Raw genomic sequence first — 13,997 nt, 5'->3', positions numbered from 1 at the left:
CGTGGCCTCTGTGACTGACAGGTGGACACAGGCTGCAGCTGCTAGCTTCACCTGAACTGGAGGTCTAGAACGTGTTTGAGCCTTTTGAGGCATTTTAATGACATCATGTGACCAAAAATATGGCTGCCACTAGGTTACTGTAGTAGTAGAGTGTACAGGAATGTGGAGCTTCAGTTTTAGGGTTTTGATTGGATGTTACTGATTAGCAGTCGGGGGTGATTCATGGTCTTTCAGGTCTAAACAGAGCCACTTTGTGTTATTGTGATTGGTCAGAAGGTGATGTCAATCTAACATGCACACCTGGAGACAGACAGAGAAGATGAAACCAAACAGTCAATGATAAAAAAAAAAACTGTAAATATGAAGGGTGAGCGGTGGAGCCTCTGAGCTTTTAGCTCCACGCTCTCACAGACGTGGTTCTTTTAATTGTGTCTAATCGTTCAGTGAGTGAACCTAAGACCACAGCTGATCATTACCTGCCTGCAGGTTAACTGTGACAGATGGCCTTGGGCTGCTCCTATCGATTGGCGTCTGCTTCAGAGAATTGATCTGGAAATGGATCTGTGGCTCTGATACCTCTCCTCGCTCTCTGCAGCAATAACACAGCTCTCTCCAGCTCCTCCTCTGATCAATAATCATCTCTCCACTCACATGTTGCTTGTTTTCCTGGGCATGCATTCAAACGTGTCCCCAGAGAGCAGCAGCAGGTAGGAACTACAGTAAAACTGCTGTCAGGCACATTTTGGCAGGTTTGTCTGGCCTGAGATGACCTGAAGGGGAGTTATGATAAATATAATTTCAGAGCAGCTGAGCTCCTGCAGACAGCGCTGAATGAACCCGAGCTCCTCATGCTGCTTTCCTCAGCTCTGATTTGTTCACTTCTGACAGTGAACTCTGTGTACTTTCCTGCTCAGGAAACAGCCAACCAGCTTTGGACCGGAACGGTGTGTCACCACCGTTGGGCTACATTATGGAGGGTTTTTTACCCCTCTGCCATAAAATGCTGGTGTGGAGTTGCTGTCATCCCGCTGGGCAGACACATGACTTTGTGACCACGATTACTGAGGATTGTCAAACTCTTACCGCATGTACATCTATGATCTACCAGGAGGCTGAGGGGAGCACTCCTTTCCCATAGAGAAGGGTCGAAAGGAGGGAGCTGAGGTCTTCCAGGCATGTCCTAGCAGGAGGAGGCCGGGGGCAGAGCCCGGACACGCTCCAGAGATTACATCTCTCTGATGGTTACATACCCACAATCCTTCACTCTCATCGTCGCTTTTTTTTCCATGTCATACTCTGCAAGATACACATTTTACCTGCAAATGAAGAGTTCCAGTGTGTCTGCACAGGTGTTCGTTCATAAAGCTGGAACAAGCCTCGTGCACGTGTGCATAACATTGTGATGAGATTTGATGAGAAAGAGTTTTAGTGCACACACACACACACACACAGACACACACACACAAGCCCGTTCAGCCATCTTAGCGAGGACCTTCATTGACACAATGGTTTCCCTAGCCCTTTAATTAACCATTAAAAATCAATGCCTAACCATAACCCTTACCCTAAACTTAACCATAACCTAATTGTAACCCTGACATTAAACCACATTTTGAGCCTCAAAAAGGCCTTCAAACTTGTGAGGACCGGCGTGTGTGTCCTCACAAGTGACTGTTGGTTCTCACAATTATAGTAGAATGCAGATTTCGGTCCTCACAAAGATGGCCAGACAGGAACACACACACACACACACACACACACACACACACACACACACACACACACACAAACTCATTTTCATACGATATTAAGGACATCTCATTGACATTTTACTTTCCCTAGTTACTTACCCTAACCATCAAAAATGAATACCTTAGGCCTGACACTAAAACTACATTTTGAGCCTCAAAAATGCCATCAAACTCGTGGCGACACTCACTTTGTCCCATAAGTATAGTAGCATGCCAATTTTATGTCCTCACAATGATGTCTAAACATGTACACACACACACACACACACACACATTCTGCCTATGTGCACAGAAGCAGTGTTGGACACCTGGACATCCCATTCACATTAAACTGAAAGGGTTTTTTTCCTTAGTCCTTAAAAAAACCATTTACTTTTTTATTAATTATTGAAATGGATTAATTTGTGTTGATTGATCAGTGATTGCAGCTCACAGACTGAAGTCTCCTGTTTGCTCTCCTTCAGTCTGTCTGTGGTTTCATATCAGTGACCCAGCCTGCAGGTTCTCAGAGAGGTTACACTACACACACTCACTCGAACACATACACACATGCTGAGTGTCTTTGAAGTCCAGCAGTGGGGGTGTCTGTCATCTCATGAAGTATTCATGTAGCATATCAAGTGTGTGTGTGTGTGTGTGTGTGTGTGTGTGTGTGTGTGTGTGTGTGTGTGTGTGTGTGTGTGTGTGTGCGCGTGTGGTGGGGTGAACAGTGGTTTCACAGCTGCTGTGTGTCGACACACCGAGAAGGCGGGGCAGTGAAAAGAGAGAGAGGGGGTGAGCGAGGAGAGTGAGGGAAGGTGAGGTGAGCAAGGCAGACGGACCCACGGACGGAGGGAGGGGAGGAAGAGGAAGGAGGGAGGCTGGAGCTTTGCCAGTGTTTCCCAGCAACAACGGCAGGGAGAGGCAGGAATCCTCCCGCTCTCATTCACTCGTTTATTTCCACCTCTTATTTCAGTCCTTTATTCCTCCTCTGCTGATGCCACTTCCTTTCACCCCTCTCTCTCTCTCCTGGAGTTGGAGGAGGAGGAGGGAGGTGGGAGGGGTGGAGAGGAGTGGCATTGCGATACTGCAGGAACAGACTGAGGAGCTACGGGAGAGAAGAGAGAGGAGATGAGCAGGAGAGGTGGGAGAAGGAGGGAAGAAAAGAAAGGAGGCGAAATTAAAGAAGTGGAGCTTTGAAAAGGAAGAAATAAGGCGAGAGTAGGAGAGGAGAGATGACAAGAGGAGAGAGGAGGAGAGGTGGAAATAATGAAGAAGGAAAGGTAAAAGAAGAAGGAGAGGAAGGTGAGAGTGTGGAGAATGAGTTGCTGCAGGGTCAGAAAGATGGAAGAATGATTCAGTACGAGGAAAGAGTGGAAGGAAGGAAAGCCGGCTGAGGCTCTTCATTTGGGACCGAGTGAGGCGAGTTCTACAGATTGGCTGCAGGGCGTGAGGACGGAGGGAAGGATGGAGGGATGCAAAGCTTTGTGGAGTACACACCATCGCAGGTGGATTGATAACAATCATAAAATAAAGTGAACTCATCCTCCAGGAGTCTCTGCAGAACTTTGCTCCAACCAATATGAAAATGTCCCGTGATCAGATTTGCACTTCCTGTCCGAAACACGGAAAGATAGATTTGGAGTTTAGCCATATGGAACAAACTGAGGGAAACGTGTTGAGATGCCAAGGTGCTGGTTTACAGATGAATACTGTCAGATATTTTTAGATGTATTTTTGATCAGGAACTCGGCACATGTTGTTGGACTTCAGTGAGAAAACTCTGATCACCTGAACATCACTCAGCAGAGGATGATTGGATTGATGACAGCGAGACGGGGTTGGGAGAGTTTGAGGATATGTTTGGACCTGTGAAGGGAGCAAAGACAGAAGGATGTTCATTCACGCATGAAATGAATGTGATGTGAGTTATTGCTTAAATGGGAACAATCATGAAAAACCTGAAGGGGTTTTTTGGTTTCCTGTCTTATTTTTGATTGAAGGACAGACTGAATCTTTATTGTTTGACAGAAGTGAGTAGGAATAATAATCTGCTGAAAGCTGAACATGGTGATAAGTCTGATGTACTCAACTGAATGCTTTAGGATTAGCAGAAGTTTGGGATCCCTCCGCAGCACTTTGGTAGTTTTAAAGATCTTTTAGGTTCAACCCCTAAACTTCTTTATGGATTTGGTAAAAACCAGATGTTGAAAATGAAAATGAACTTGTTAAAATGTTTAATCCCTCTGAAAGGACAGACACACTGTTGATGCTGTGATTGACGAACCAAGAAACTCTGCGAGTTTAGGAAAAACCATGTTGGACATCATGTTATCATCATTGTCTGGATGCATGGACAGTGTTCTCCTGTTGCAAAAGTAAAATGATTCTCGCTTTAAAGAGCGGTTTATTGGAGTTCAAGGGGGATGGAAAGTCAAACTGGTGGATGAAAAGCCATTTTGTTGGGAGCATGAAAATGAAGAGAAACCTTGGAGGACTTTGAGGCACCTGTTCTACCTGTAGAATTTACGAAACGCTACACTCGTGGATGTTTACAGCTGAATGCAGAAGGACAACAAAAGAAGAACCTTAAGTGCTTTAAAAGAGGACACATCTGGATAAACATCTGGGTAAACCTGAGACAGTGAAAATGGACTATATGGATATGGACCACCATCAGCATTTTTCCTTGATCAGCTGAGTGTCCGCCCATCATGGGTAGATTTCTGGGTGCGCTTGGTTTGACACTGGATCTATTTTCTGGAGAAGGCTTCATAGGTCAGCCTCGATGATGCGGCCCGGGTGTCCCTCCTTTACAGCTGTGGTTTTAACACTTTGTTTGAATAGATCTGGGTCTTTACAATGGTGAATGAGGACGAGAAGAAGCTTGGTCCCAGTTCCTCTTTAAGATCAAGAAGTTTGAGCAGATAATGGATTGGAAGGAACTGTGAGTAATAATAATAGTGATTTTTAAATCCTATTTCATCTCAGTCCAGCTTCATGTTTGAGGTACTGACAGTTCTGTGGAAGGCAAAAGCCGAGAGACGTGGAGAGACGTGCTCGCGGTGATAAATGAAGTCCAGATGTAATTGATACTGTAGACGCGTGAAGCATAGAGTGTAAAATAACAGCTTCAACGAGTCTCTGATGTCTCTTCAGTTTCTCCTTCAGGGGCTGTTAAACATATTTCACCCTTTGTCCAATCTATTGCGGTTGCTCACCTGTGGAGTCAGACATCCACTCAGAGAAGATGGAGTCATCCCTAACCCAGTGACATCACTGAAACACCATCATTCGAGCTAACACGTGAAATTGTGTAAATGTAGATCACATGTCTCAGATCACGGGTGGGTGTGGATGGTGATGGTGTCAGAGCATCAGCACATCTGCATTAGCATTAAAAAGTCCTTTAAAGAAGTGTGTCAGCCGCAGAAGGACGTAACCGCCATCACTGCGGATGAGTTCCTGTTAGGTGACGTGCACAGAGAATGTCGGGTATGCCGAGGGTTAGCACAGGTTAATACGTACCTGGTTAAACACAACGATCAGGCTGAGGCTCTCCCACAGTGCGTAAACAGATAAACTGTGTTGAGGTTTACCTGAGCAGATGTGTGGACGATCTGCACCCTCTATGGCGGTATCCTCATCACCATGTTTGCCGAGCTTCACATTTTCTTCGTGAAGTAACCGAATATTAAGCATGCTTTAATGACTCTGAGCCACGGAGCAAGTTCATTAGCATCCTAATGCTGAGCCTAGAGAGAGCTGCATGACTGGGATCAAATAAAATAATCAGAGTAGGTTTTTTTGTATTTACTTTGAATTTTCTTGAGGTGAAAATTGGGGGTGAGAGAGGTTTGAAATGTAAAAACAACTTTAGAGCAAAAGCATCAATTCGATAAGATAATCAGTTGACCTGTGTGACCGCCAACTGTGGTCTCTGCAGTGGGGAACAACCCAAGACCAAAACACAGGTGCCTTCCTTATGGCCCTTGTCGCTGGTGGCCCTGCTTTCGCAGAGTGCTTTCCTCTCTTGTTGTGATGCAGCGCCGCAGTTTAATGGGAGCGGGACGGTTTTCATCCTCTTTCTTTCTCTGCATGTCCTGCTGTACCTTTGCTCCATCTATCTCCAAAGCACCAGGAGATGCTGCTGCTCCCTCGGTCACACGGTCACACACAGACACTCTCTCTCTCTCTCTCTGGTAAATGTGACGTTGGCAGTGAGTCCTGCCGGTGGTTGGAGGCAATAATGAGTATAGTATCTGTCTGGGAGGGAGTTTGAGCCTCCTCCTCCTCCTCCCTTCTCTCTCTGCCTGTGTTTGACATGGACCTTAAACTCATCTCTTAATACTCAGTCTCAGATCAGCTCTTCTCTCTCTCTGATCTTATTTTATGTTTTCTTTATTTCCTGTTAAACGGTGTGTTTGGGTGCAGCTCGGTGCTCTCTGACTCTGTTTCTGTGTTTTGTGTCTTCAGGGCGGCTCACAAGCTCAGTCTGTCCCGCAGGAAGAAGTCCCCGCCCGGCTCCGCCTCCCTGCCCGGCGAGTCCCCAGAACCGCTGCTTTACACCGGGGGCTTCAGCGGGGCCTTGCAGCTCTCCCCGCCTGCCATCCCACCATGTCTCCTTCGAGCTGGGTCAAAGGTCAAGGACACGCCGGGGATGGGAAAGGTGAGATAGTGTGGTGTTAGTCTGGATCTGATGGATGTAGCTACTGGGACTTTACCTGCTCAGCTGATGGAGTCGAGCCTTGAAGTCAGCGGTGGGGGTGTAGGGGAGGGTACCAGGTCACTGTAAGCTCTAAGGAGCTCAGAAAGAATCAACTGCACTTCTTCAGGTTTGGTGAAGAAGCTTTACCTCGCTCATGTGGCTATGGGCTGGCTGCAGGTGGGCAGTCTCTCTCTCAGGAGTTATCGTCCCTCGGCAGGATATCTGCAATCAGCAGGAATCTGTGCTGTAGTCTTAGTCTGGGCTCACACTGCCTGTGTCACATGTTTCTAACAATGGGTTAAACATCTGCTCTCCAGAAGATTAGCCCTGTAACCAGCATTACTCTAAGAAGAGTGTCGTTAGCTCAGAGGCTTTAATGAGCTCTGCAGCCCATCGGGGGGCGCTGACAGGCTCGTCTCTGACAGGTTAATGTTTGTTGGCGTTTGGGTGCAGATCAGACGCTTGGCTATCAGACTGTTGGTGGACGGAGCGATTAGCGTCTGAGCTCAGGTCTCCACCAAATCACCGTAATCACACGATGTCCTTGCTAACCTCTCAGACACAGCTGACTGGTGAGCCAGGTAACTCTGGCGCACCATTAGCTTGAAGCGTGAGCTCCTCATTTCTGTGCTCTCTCATCTCTGCTGACACAAAGAAGCACCGAACTGAGACTCGCAGACATACATGGTTCACTGACGTGTTTGAGTTTGATGACTCTCCGTCCATGTGAAGCCCTCATCATCCCCCTAAACTCTTCCTATGCCAGCTGCTGTGACTGCAGCAGTAAGTGTGCCTGAATCCTGAAGAGGAAGCTCTCTGCTGGCATTCAGATGTCAGGTGATTCCTCCTGCAGCAGGTGGGCTCTGTGTGAGGTCCCCACAGGTCAGGGTGTGCTGCTGGCTTCAGAGCCCTGCAGGCACCATGTAGGGACTCCATGTCTCCTCGCTGCAGCTCAGGTTCCTTCATCTCCATCCGCCGGCAGCTGCAGGAGCTCACATCTGCATCCTGCCAATGCAACGGTTAATGAGGCAAGGACAGAAATGAAAGAGCATTTTAAAGGAGACGCGGTGAAGTTAGGAGGATCATACATCTCTGCTCCTGCACCTTACACTGAACTAACAGAGTCACTGCCAACACCTACAAACTACTCACAATGTAGATCATCATTTCATCTTTCTCCTTCTTCTTTCCTTCTGATCTGAACACAAAGTTCTCATTAAGAAAACTGAAGCTGCTCGTATTCTTCTTCTTTTTCTTTAATGGTCTGCACAACAGATCACCTGCCTCCATCTCCTCCTATCCTAGCATCCACCTCTGCATGTACTTCTTCATCCATGAGCCTTCTCTACTACTCCATCTCCATCCTCTACCATCCCTCCTCTGCACATGCTTCTTGATTTGACTTTGTAAGAATTTAGTGACATTAGATGAACTCCTGGAAACAGGCAGAGTCAGAGGTAAGTATTCACTCTGACTGCCGTCTCTTCTCTCGTTTGCATTCAGCGCTGCATTCATTCCTCTGAACCTGCAGTTATTCTCTTTAATGTCTTAAAACTTCTCACCATGGCCTCTGGCTGCTCTCTGTGTGGGCGAGAGAGCCTGAGCTGGATTCTGGGTGTAAACACTTCATCGTGAGTGATATCAAACTCTGAGTTCAGACTGAGGTCAGAGCTGTTTCTGTTTGAAGCTCTGCAGTTTGAAAGCAGCCCTTCAGATTTTTGCTATTTGCTATCTTTGCTATCTATTGATGCTGTACCTTTAATCTGAAAATATCACAGCGAGGATCTGACCCAGCCTGCTTCTGCAACACTGCACTGAAACATGCACTTCCTCTGACGTCCAGCAGAGGCAGCAGGAAGTCAGTGCCCACATGTTTACAGCCTGATACACAAACTGTTTGGTCTCTATAAATATGTGTCCCTGTATAACAGCTGCATTTGAATTATTAGGGGTGTGGCCTCTCTGACTGACAGGTGACACAAGGGGTTTTAGCTTCAGCTAAACTGGACCTCTGTGCTGTGTTTGTGCTGTTGGAGCTTTTTGGAGCATTTTTAATGACATCATACATCTGCACTAACAGACTGTCCAGGAAGGCGGAGCTTCAGTTTTAGGGTTTTATTTGGATGTTACTGATCAGGTGAAAGAAAAAATGAAGAAAAAATCCTGTAAAAACATTTGTGATTGAACATAAATGTGCCGAGTAGGGCTGGGTATCGTCACTGATTTCTAGAATTGATTCACAAGGTCCCGATTTGATTTGATCCATGATTCGATTCGATTTGATTTGAATTGGGGAAATTTGCCTCAGACAGAAATATTATAATTCTGATCATTTATCAGTACATATCCATATTTTTATATCTTTAAAAAGAAAACTGACATTTCTGTAAGCATCACAGCAAATGCTTTTGTGTCAAAGTAACAGAGCGAAAACACAGAAAAACATGAAGGAGAATTTCCTGACCTGTCTTTTTATAGCAGATAACCACCTTAAAAATATTCTGCAGTAAAACAAAAACAGAAGAAAACCATTAATCTACACATGAACATTACCTGATGTTTCTGAAGTGAAAGCAAATTTACAGAGGTTTAATTAGAGACACAGCTAAGTGTTTTGCAATATCACATAATATTGAAAATTTTCTTCAGTATTGAACAAAAGAAATGGGGCTTTCTTGTCAGAAGTCAGTTAAATTAAAAAAAAAGAAAAACAGCGGCCGACAGCGCTGTACATAACAGTAGACTTGTGCGTAATAAACAAGAAAATAATGCAGAAAACAGAGATTTTTAGATGAGAAAGTGTTTTTGAAGTGCACTGAGAGAGAGAGCTGTGCATGAAGTGTCATTTTACTGTGGTGGAAGCAAAACAGCAAAAGAGAGAATTCATGACGATGTTTATGTGAAGTGAAATGTGAAGCGTAGTTTGGATCTTCTTTTGCTGCTGGTTCAGTCAAATTTGGTTGGAGAGAGACATAGCCTGAGATTCTGGCATTTCGGGCATAATAAATTTATATTTAGATTTATATTCATTCAAGATTTTAATGAATCGATATTGCGTTATTCAAGCTAGAATTGATTTTAATCTGAAAATCAATAATCAAAAAAATAATCAATAATCAAAACCCACCCCTAGTGCCGAGTGACTGGAACACATAAAATTAGCTGTGACTGGATCAGATGGCGACTTTCAAGCTGCTTCCTGTCTGTATCCGTGGTGACAGAGGAGCTGGCTCGCAGAGACTCGATGTTTAAAACCTGCTCCGTCTCATTATTGGCTGTAAACTCAAACTCCTCGCCACCAGCTCAGCAGCTCTATGACAGCACAATAAAACCCTTTAGAAGGCTGAGGGACACGGGCTGTTGAAGGTCAAAGGTCAGGAAAGCAGTGTGACTCCCTGCTCAGTCCAGCTCTGATTACAGTCTAAAATGTCATCCTGGAATACCTGAAGAAGAGCTCAGGACGTCTCTGGAGGCGTTACGGCTGATTCTGAGCTTCTTTCAGCACAAACAGTTGATGGTGTGTATCAGGTGATCTGAGTCAGGTGATCTAACGCAAACTCAGTGAAAACCACATGGAAAACAAAACTAAACAGCAGGTAGAAAAAATCAAATCAAAGTTTAACTAAACAAAGTCAAAGAAGCACAGTTTCCTTCCAACTCGGTGTCAATATCTCTGAACGCTTGTACCCAAGATAACGAACGGCTGCAGGTGAAGCAAACGTGGCCACGTTCAGGCCAACCATCTATCACTATCTGAGCACCTCTGGCTTAGTTTAACGTTTCATGATGCAACTCCATTGTCCAGCCAGAGACTTGATGAACGCAGCAGTCTTCTCTGTGCTTCATGCTTCCTGTCTGTCCTCAGGTCAGAGTCATGGTCCGGATCTGCTCGGTCCAGGATGAGTCCTCGGAGTCCATGTCCTTCCTGAAGGTCGACGGCAGGAAGAAGCAGCTCACGCTGTGCGAGACGTCAGCCCAGAGACGGTCCTCAGCCTCAGCGCCAAAGACCTTCACCTTTGATGCCATCTTCTCGCAGGACGCCTCCCAGGTGAGTTCTCCAGCATCAGGAACTTTACCATATCTTCTTCCGGGGATTAGTGTGGGTAACGTTACAGCTGATAATTTAGCTGCACAGACCTGCTGCTGGTGACGCAGAATGAACAGTTTAAAGTGAAACTTTCAGAGTTTTCTGAATAAAAATCTAAATTCAGGGCACGCACGAAGGTTTGAGCTCTTCATCAGCAACGTGTCAGCATGCTCTTTACCCACAAAGAGCAATGACAGCAGCAGACAGTGCTGTGTGTGTGTGTGTGTGTGTGTGTGTGTGTGTGTGTGTGTGTGTGTGTGTGTGTGTGTGTGTGTCAGTGCTGAATGTTTGTATCTGTGATGTGACATATACCTGCAGATAGATTCATAAAAACATGTTTATGATGTTCAATTTTTCAGCTCCTCCAAGCAAACAACATGGCACTCAGCATCATCGTGCCTGCTGGGCTGCAGATCTTCTCTCTTTTTAGACACCTGACTGCATCGGTGATATAATGGTTTCATGTTTAACACGAGTTTTATTGGAGAATTGGAGAAAACACCTGGGTCAGTGTGGAGTCCACGCTCAGGTGTCTGACTGCTGGACAAAGTGCACCAATAAGAGACTTCCCTCATTCTTATTAATTTCAGTTTTATGTATATAGCACTAGATCACACCAACAGTTTCCTCAACAGTCAATCGTTGTTGTGGAAGTTACTTCTTACACAAATGAAAGAAAGCAGTCCTACATATTTGTTTAATATGTGCATTGAAGAACATATCCTGGACAAAAATGACTCCAAGGTTCATCACAGTGTTACTGCAAGTCAAGGTAATGCCATCCACTGTAAGAACATGCGACTCACTATGGAGCCCACGAACTTGCAATCCACAAGCCACTTTGCTAGCTATGACTGTGTCTACTGCTGTCATTGTACTGAGCCTTAATTGCACTGGCTGAGTCTTCACATTTAGTGCAGAGACCAGATCTCCCAAGATGAAAGTTGAATCGCTCTGTGTGTCGAGCAGAGCATATGTGAGAATCTCGCTGTGGGGGTCTTCTGCCAATGACACAAAAACAGGAACAATGCTAGACGTAGCTGAGGAGTATCTTGTCAATGTGTGTGACATGACTAGGGATGGGTATCGTTTAGGTTTTATCCGATACCGGTGCCAAATCGGTACTTTTGAAACGGTGCCGGTGCTCAAACAGTGCTCAAACCGGTGCTTAAAGAATGGAGAACACAAAATTGGTCCAAAAACCTCTCATGTTCAGCTGGTTTTTTGTAAAAAGATAACAATGTTAGCCTTTTCTGCAGCTATGGGGCATATATGGTATCACTCTTGGCTGGAAGCAGTGCTTAAACAATGGAAAAAACACAAACTTTGTCCAAAAACCTCTCATGTTTAGCTGTTTCCCCTCTTTTTCTTTGGACATTTTAGCCTTTTTGGCCAGGGTGAAGGGAGTATCTGCCATCAAACAAGAAGACAGCCGCATGTAGCTATGATGATGTTTGCTAGTTCACCTTACCTGCACTAATGTAATAACGTGGTTAGCCTACTCAACGTAAATTACACACGAACAACATCAAACTACTCACGCAGAGAAGAACGGCTGCTGCTGCCATCATCATCCGTCATCATCCTGCTACACTGGCAGGGCTAGAGGCTAGGACTCTCCTCTTCGTGTTTTTGGGGATGTTGGTAACTCCGGGTCTGATAACAGGCACCACACCCGCAGTAGATGCGCTCGGTGTGAGGTCTCGCAGCAAGCTATCAAATACGGCGCATTTCTCAGCTTTTAAAAAAAACCCGAAATGTGCGCTGCTTTTCAGTCTGGTTACTACCGTTTATGTCCGACACCGGTACCCATCCCTAGACATGACATTGCGGACTTCCTTTGTCTCATTTCCTGCAGATGGTGAATCACTGTTTAACATTTCACTGGCTCCCTCAATTCTCTCTATGTGCAAGCAAGTTGGATGATTTCGACCACATATAGTGCATGTGTGCCTTCTTTTGCATTCTTTACTAGTGTGACCCTTTCTTAAACAGCCGAAGCAAAGACGGTTTTCACGAATGAAAGCTCTCTTTTCATCAGGAAGCCTTGTGGCAAAGGTTGGGCACTTGGCGACACCGTGTGTTTCATCGTTGCAGACGAAGCATGGTGGTCTTGGCTTTGAAATTAAGGTCCCTGGTTTACCTGCAGAGTGCTTAGCTTGAGCATTGGTGCTGAGTGCCTTGGTTCTCAGAATCAGAATCAGAATGGGGTTTATTGCCAAATGTTGAGCAGGTTTACAACATTAGGAAATTGCTGCGGTGCTTCAGTGCAAACATGGTGTCATAAATAACACTTAAATAGACATGGAAAAAATAAAAGTGGGGATAAGAATTAAAAGTGCTACGTGGAAAGATATGTGCATGAGAGTAAGAATTAAGAGTGCTTCTCTTAGGAAGCCTTTCATCTGTTACTTTAGTGGTTAATAAGAAGGGAGAAGCAATGGGGTTGCAGGCTATTCTAGCTTCCCTTTGTAGAAATCTGGTGAAATGAGCAAATGGTGGATACTCTTGACATCTGTCTAGTTCATCCACAACAACGCGACCCCATCTGCGTACCAGCCATTCGGGCAGTTTTTTGAGAGGTTTATGATTTTCTTCACAATCATTTAGAATTGCCAGCCCTTTAACATGAGGGATGGCCTCGGCACAACTTTGAAGGAAATCTGAAAACTCTCTGAGGGCTACTGGGTCATTGGGAGCTATTTTTGGCCATTTCATCAGTTTATCCCTGAAAGCCTTCCATACCTCTCCTGAAGAATCTCCCAGGCACCCTGATATGCATCTTCTGAGTTTCGATAGAAGAATCCTTCGACCGCCTTCCGTGCCTCACCTGCAAGATAACTTTTCAAATACAACATTTTTTCGCCTGCGGGGAGGGGTTTGTGGCCAGTCAATGCTATAAAGGATATCTTCCAGTCTATAAACTTTAAAGGGTTACCAGTGAACACTGTGGGTTCAGGTTCAGGCAGACAGTTGGAGACGAACAAGCTTGCAAGCTCCTGTGTTAAGCTGACCTCCTGTTGCTTTTGCAAAATCTCAGGTGGTGCACACTGCGGTCGAAATGATTCAGCCTGTGGATTCAATGGATTCTGAGATTCAATGATTTGGCTATCAAGTTGTGATTTGTCATCTGCTTCATACTTAAGGCTTTCCAATCCATTGTAGTTGTTGTAAGCTCTCACTCTGGCTGCTGCTACTTTTACCTCATTTTCTGCCTGTAGCTGTTGCAGTTTAGTTCTCTCTTCCTCTAACTTTGCTGTCATTTCTGCAATCATTTGTGCTTCCTTGATTTTCCACTCATGCTCTAAGCTACTCAACTTGGCTTGCTGTTCATGTATTCGTTGCATTGCCTTCGCCTGTTCTAGTTTAGCTGCAAGGTCAGCTTCGGCATCCACACGTTTGCTAGAAGTCGTAGATGTGGCTCCAGAGTATGAATCTGAGCCCTTTGAATGCTCTGAAATAACTGTTTCTG

The 13,997-nt window shown here is 45.3% G+C and overlaps 1 protein-coding gene across 3 annotated transcripts in view; it reads left to right on the top strand.

The window, feature by feature from the left end:
- Positions 1-13,997, top strand: part of kif26aa (kinesin family member 26Aa) — a 67,881-nt gene that overhangs the window by 30,689 nt on the left and 23,195 nt on the right. For 2 of the 3 annotated variants that reach the window (XM_076874230.1, XM_076874229.1), the window contains exons 5-6: positions 6,207-6,399; positions 10,304-10,486. In XM_076874230.1, coding sequence (XP_076730345.1) covers positions 6,207-6,399; positions 10,304-10,486 — 376 coding nt within the window. Of the gene's footprint in view, positions 1-2,598; positions 4,678-6,206; positions 6,400-10,303; positions 10,487-13,997 lie in introns of those variants that run through there. The other variant, XM_004572843.4, reaches the window with a different exon arrangement.

This window comes from Maylandia zebra, linkage group LG15 (genome assembly GCF_041146795.1).
Source record: "Maylandia zebra isolate NMK-2024a linkage group LG15, Mzebra_GT3a, whole genome shotgun sequence".
NCBI lineage: Eukaryota > Metazoa > Chordata > Actinopteri > Cichliformes > Cichlidae > Maylandia > Maylandia zebra.
The sequence above is the reverse complement of the archived record's forward strand: the minus strand, read 5'-3'. Positions and strand labels throughout refer to the sequence as shown.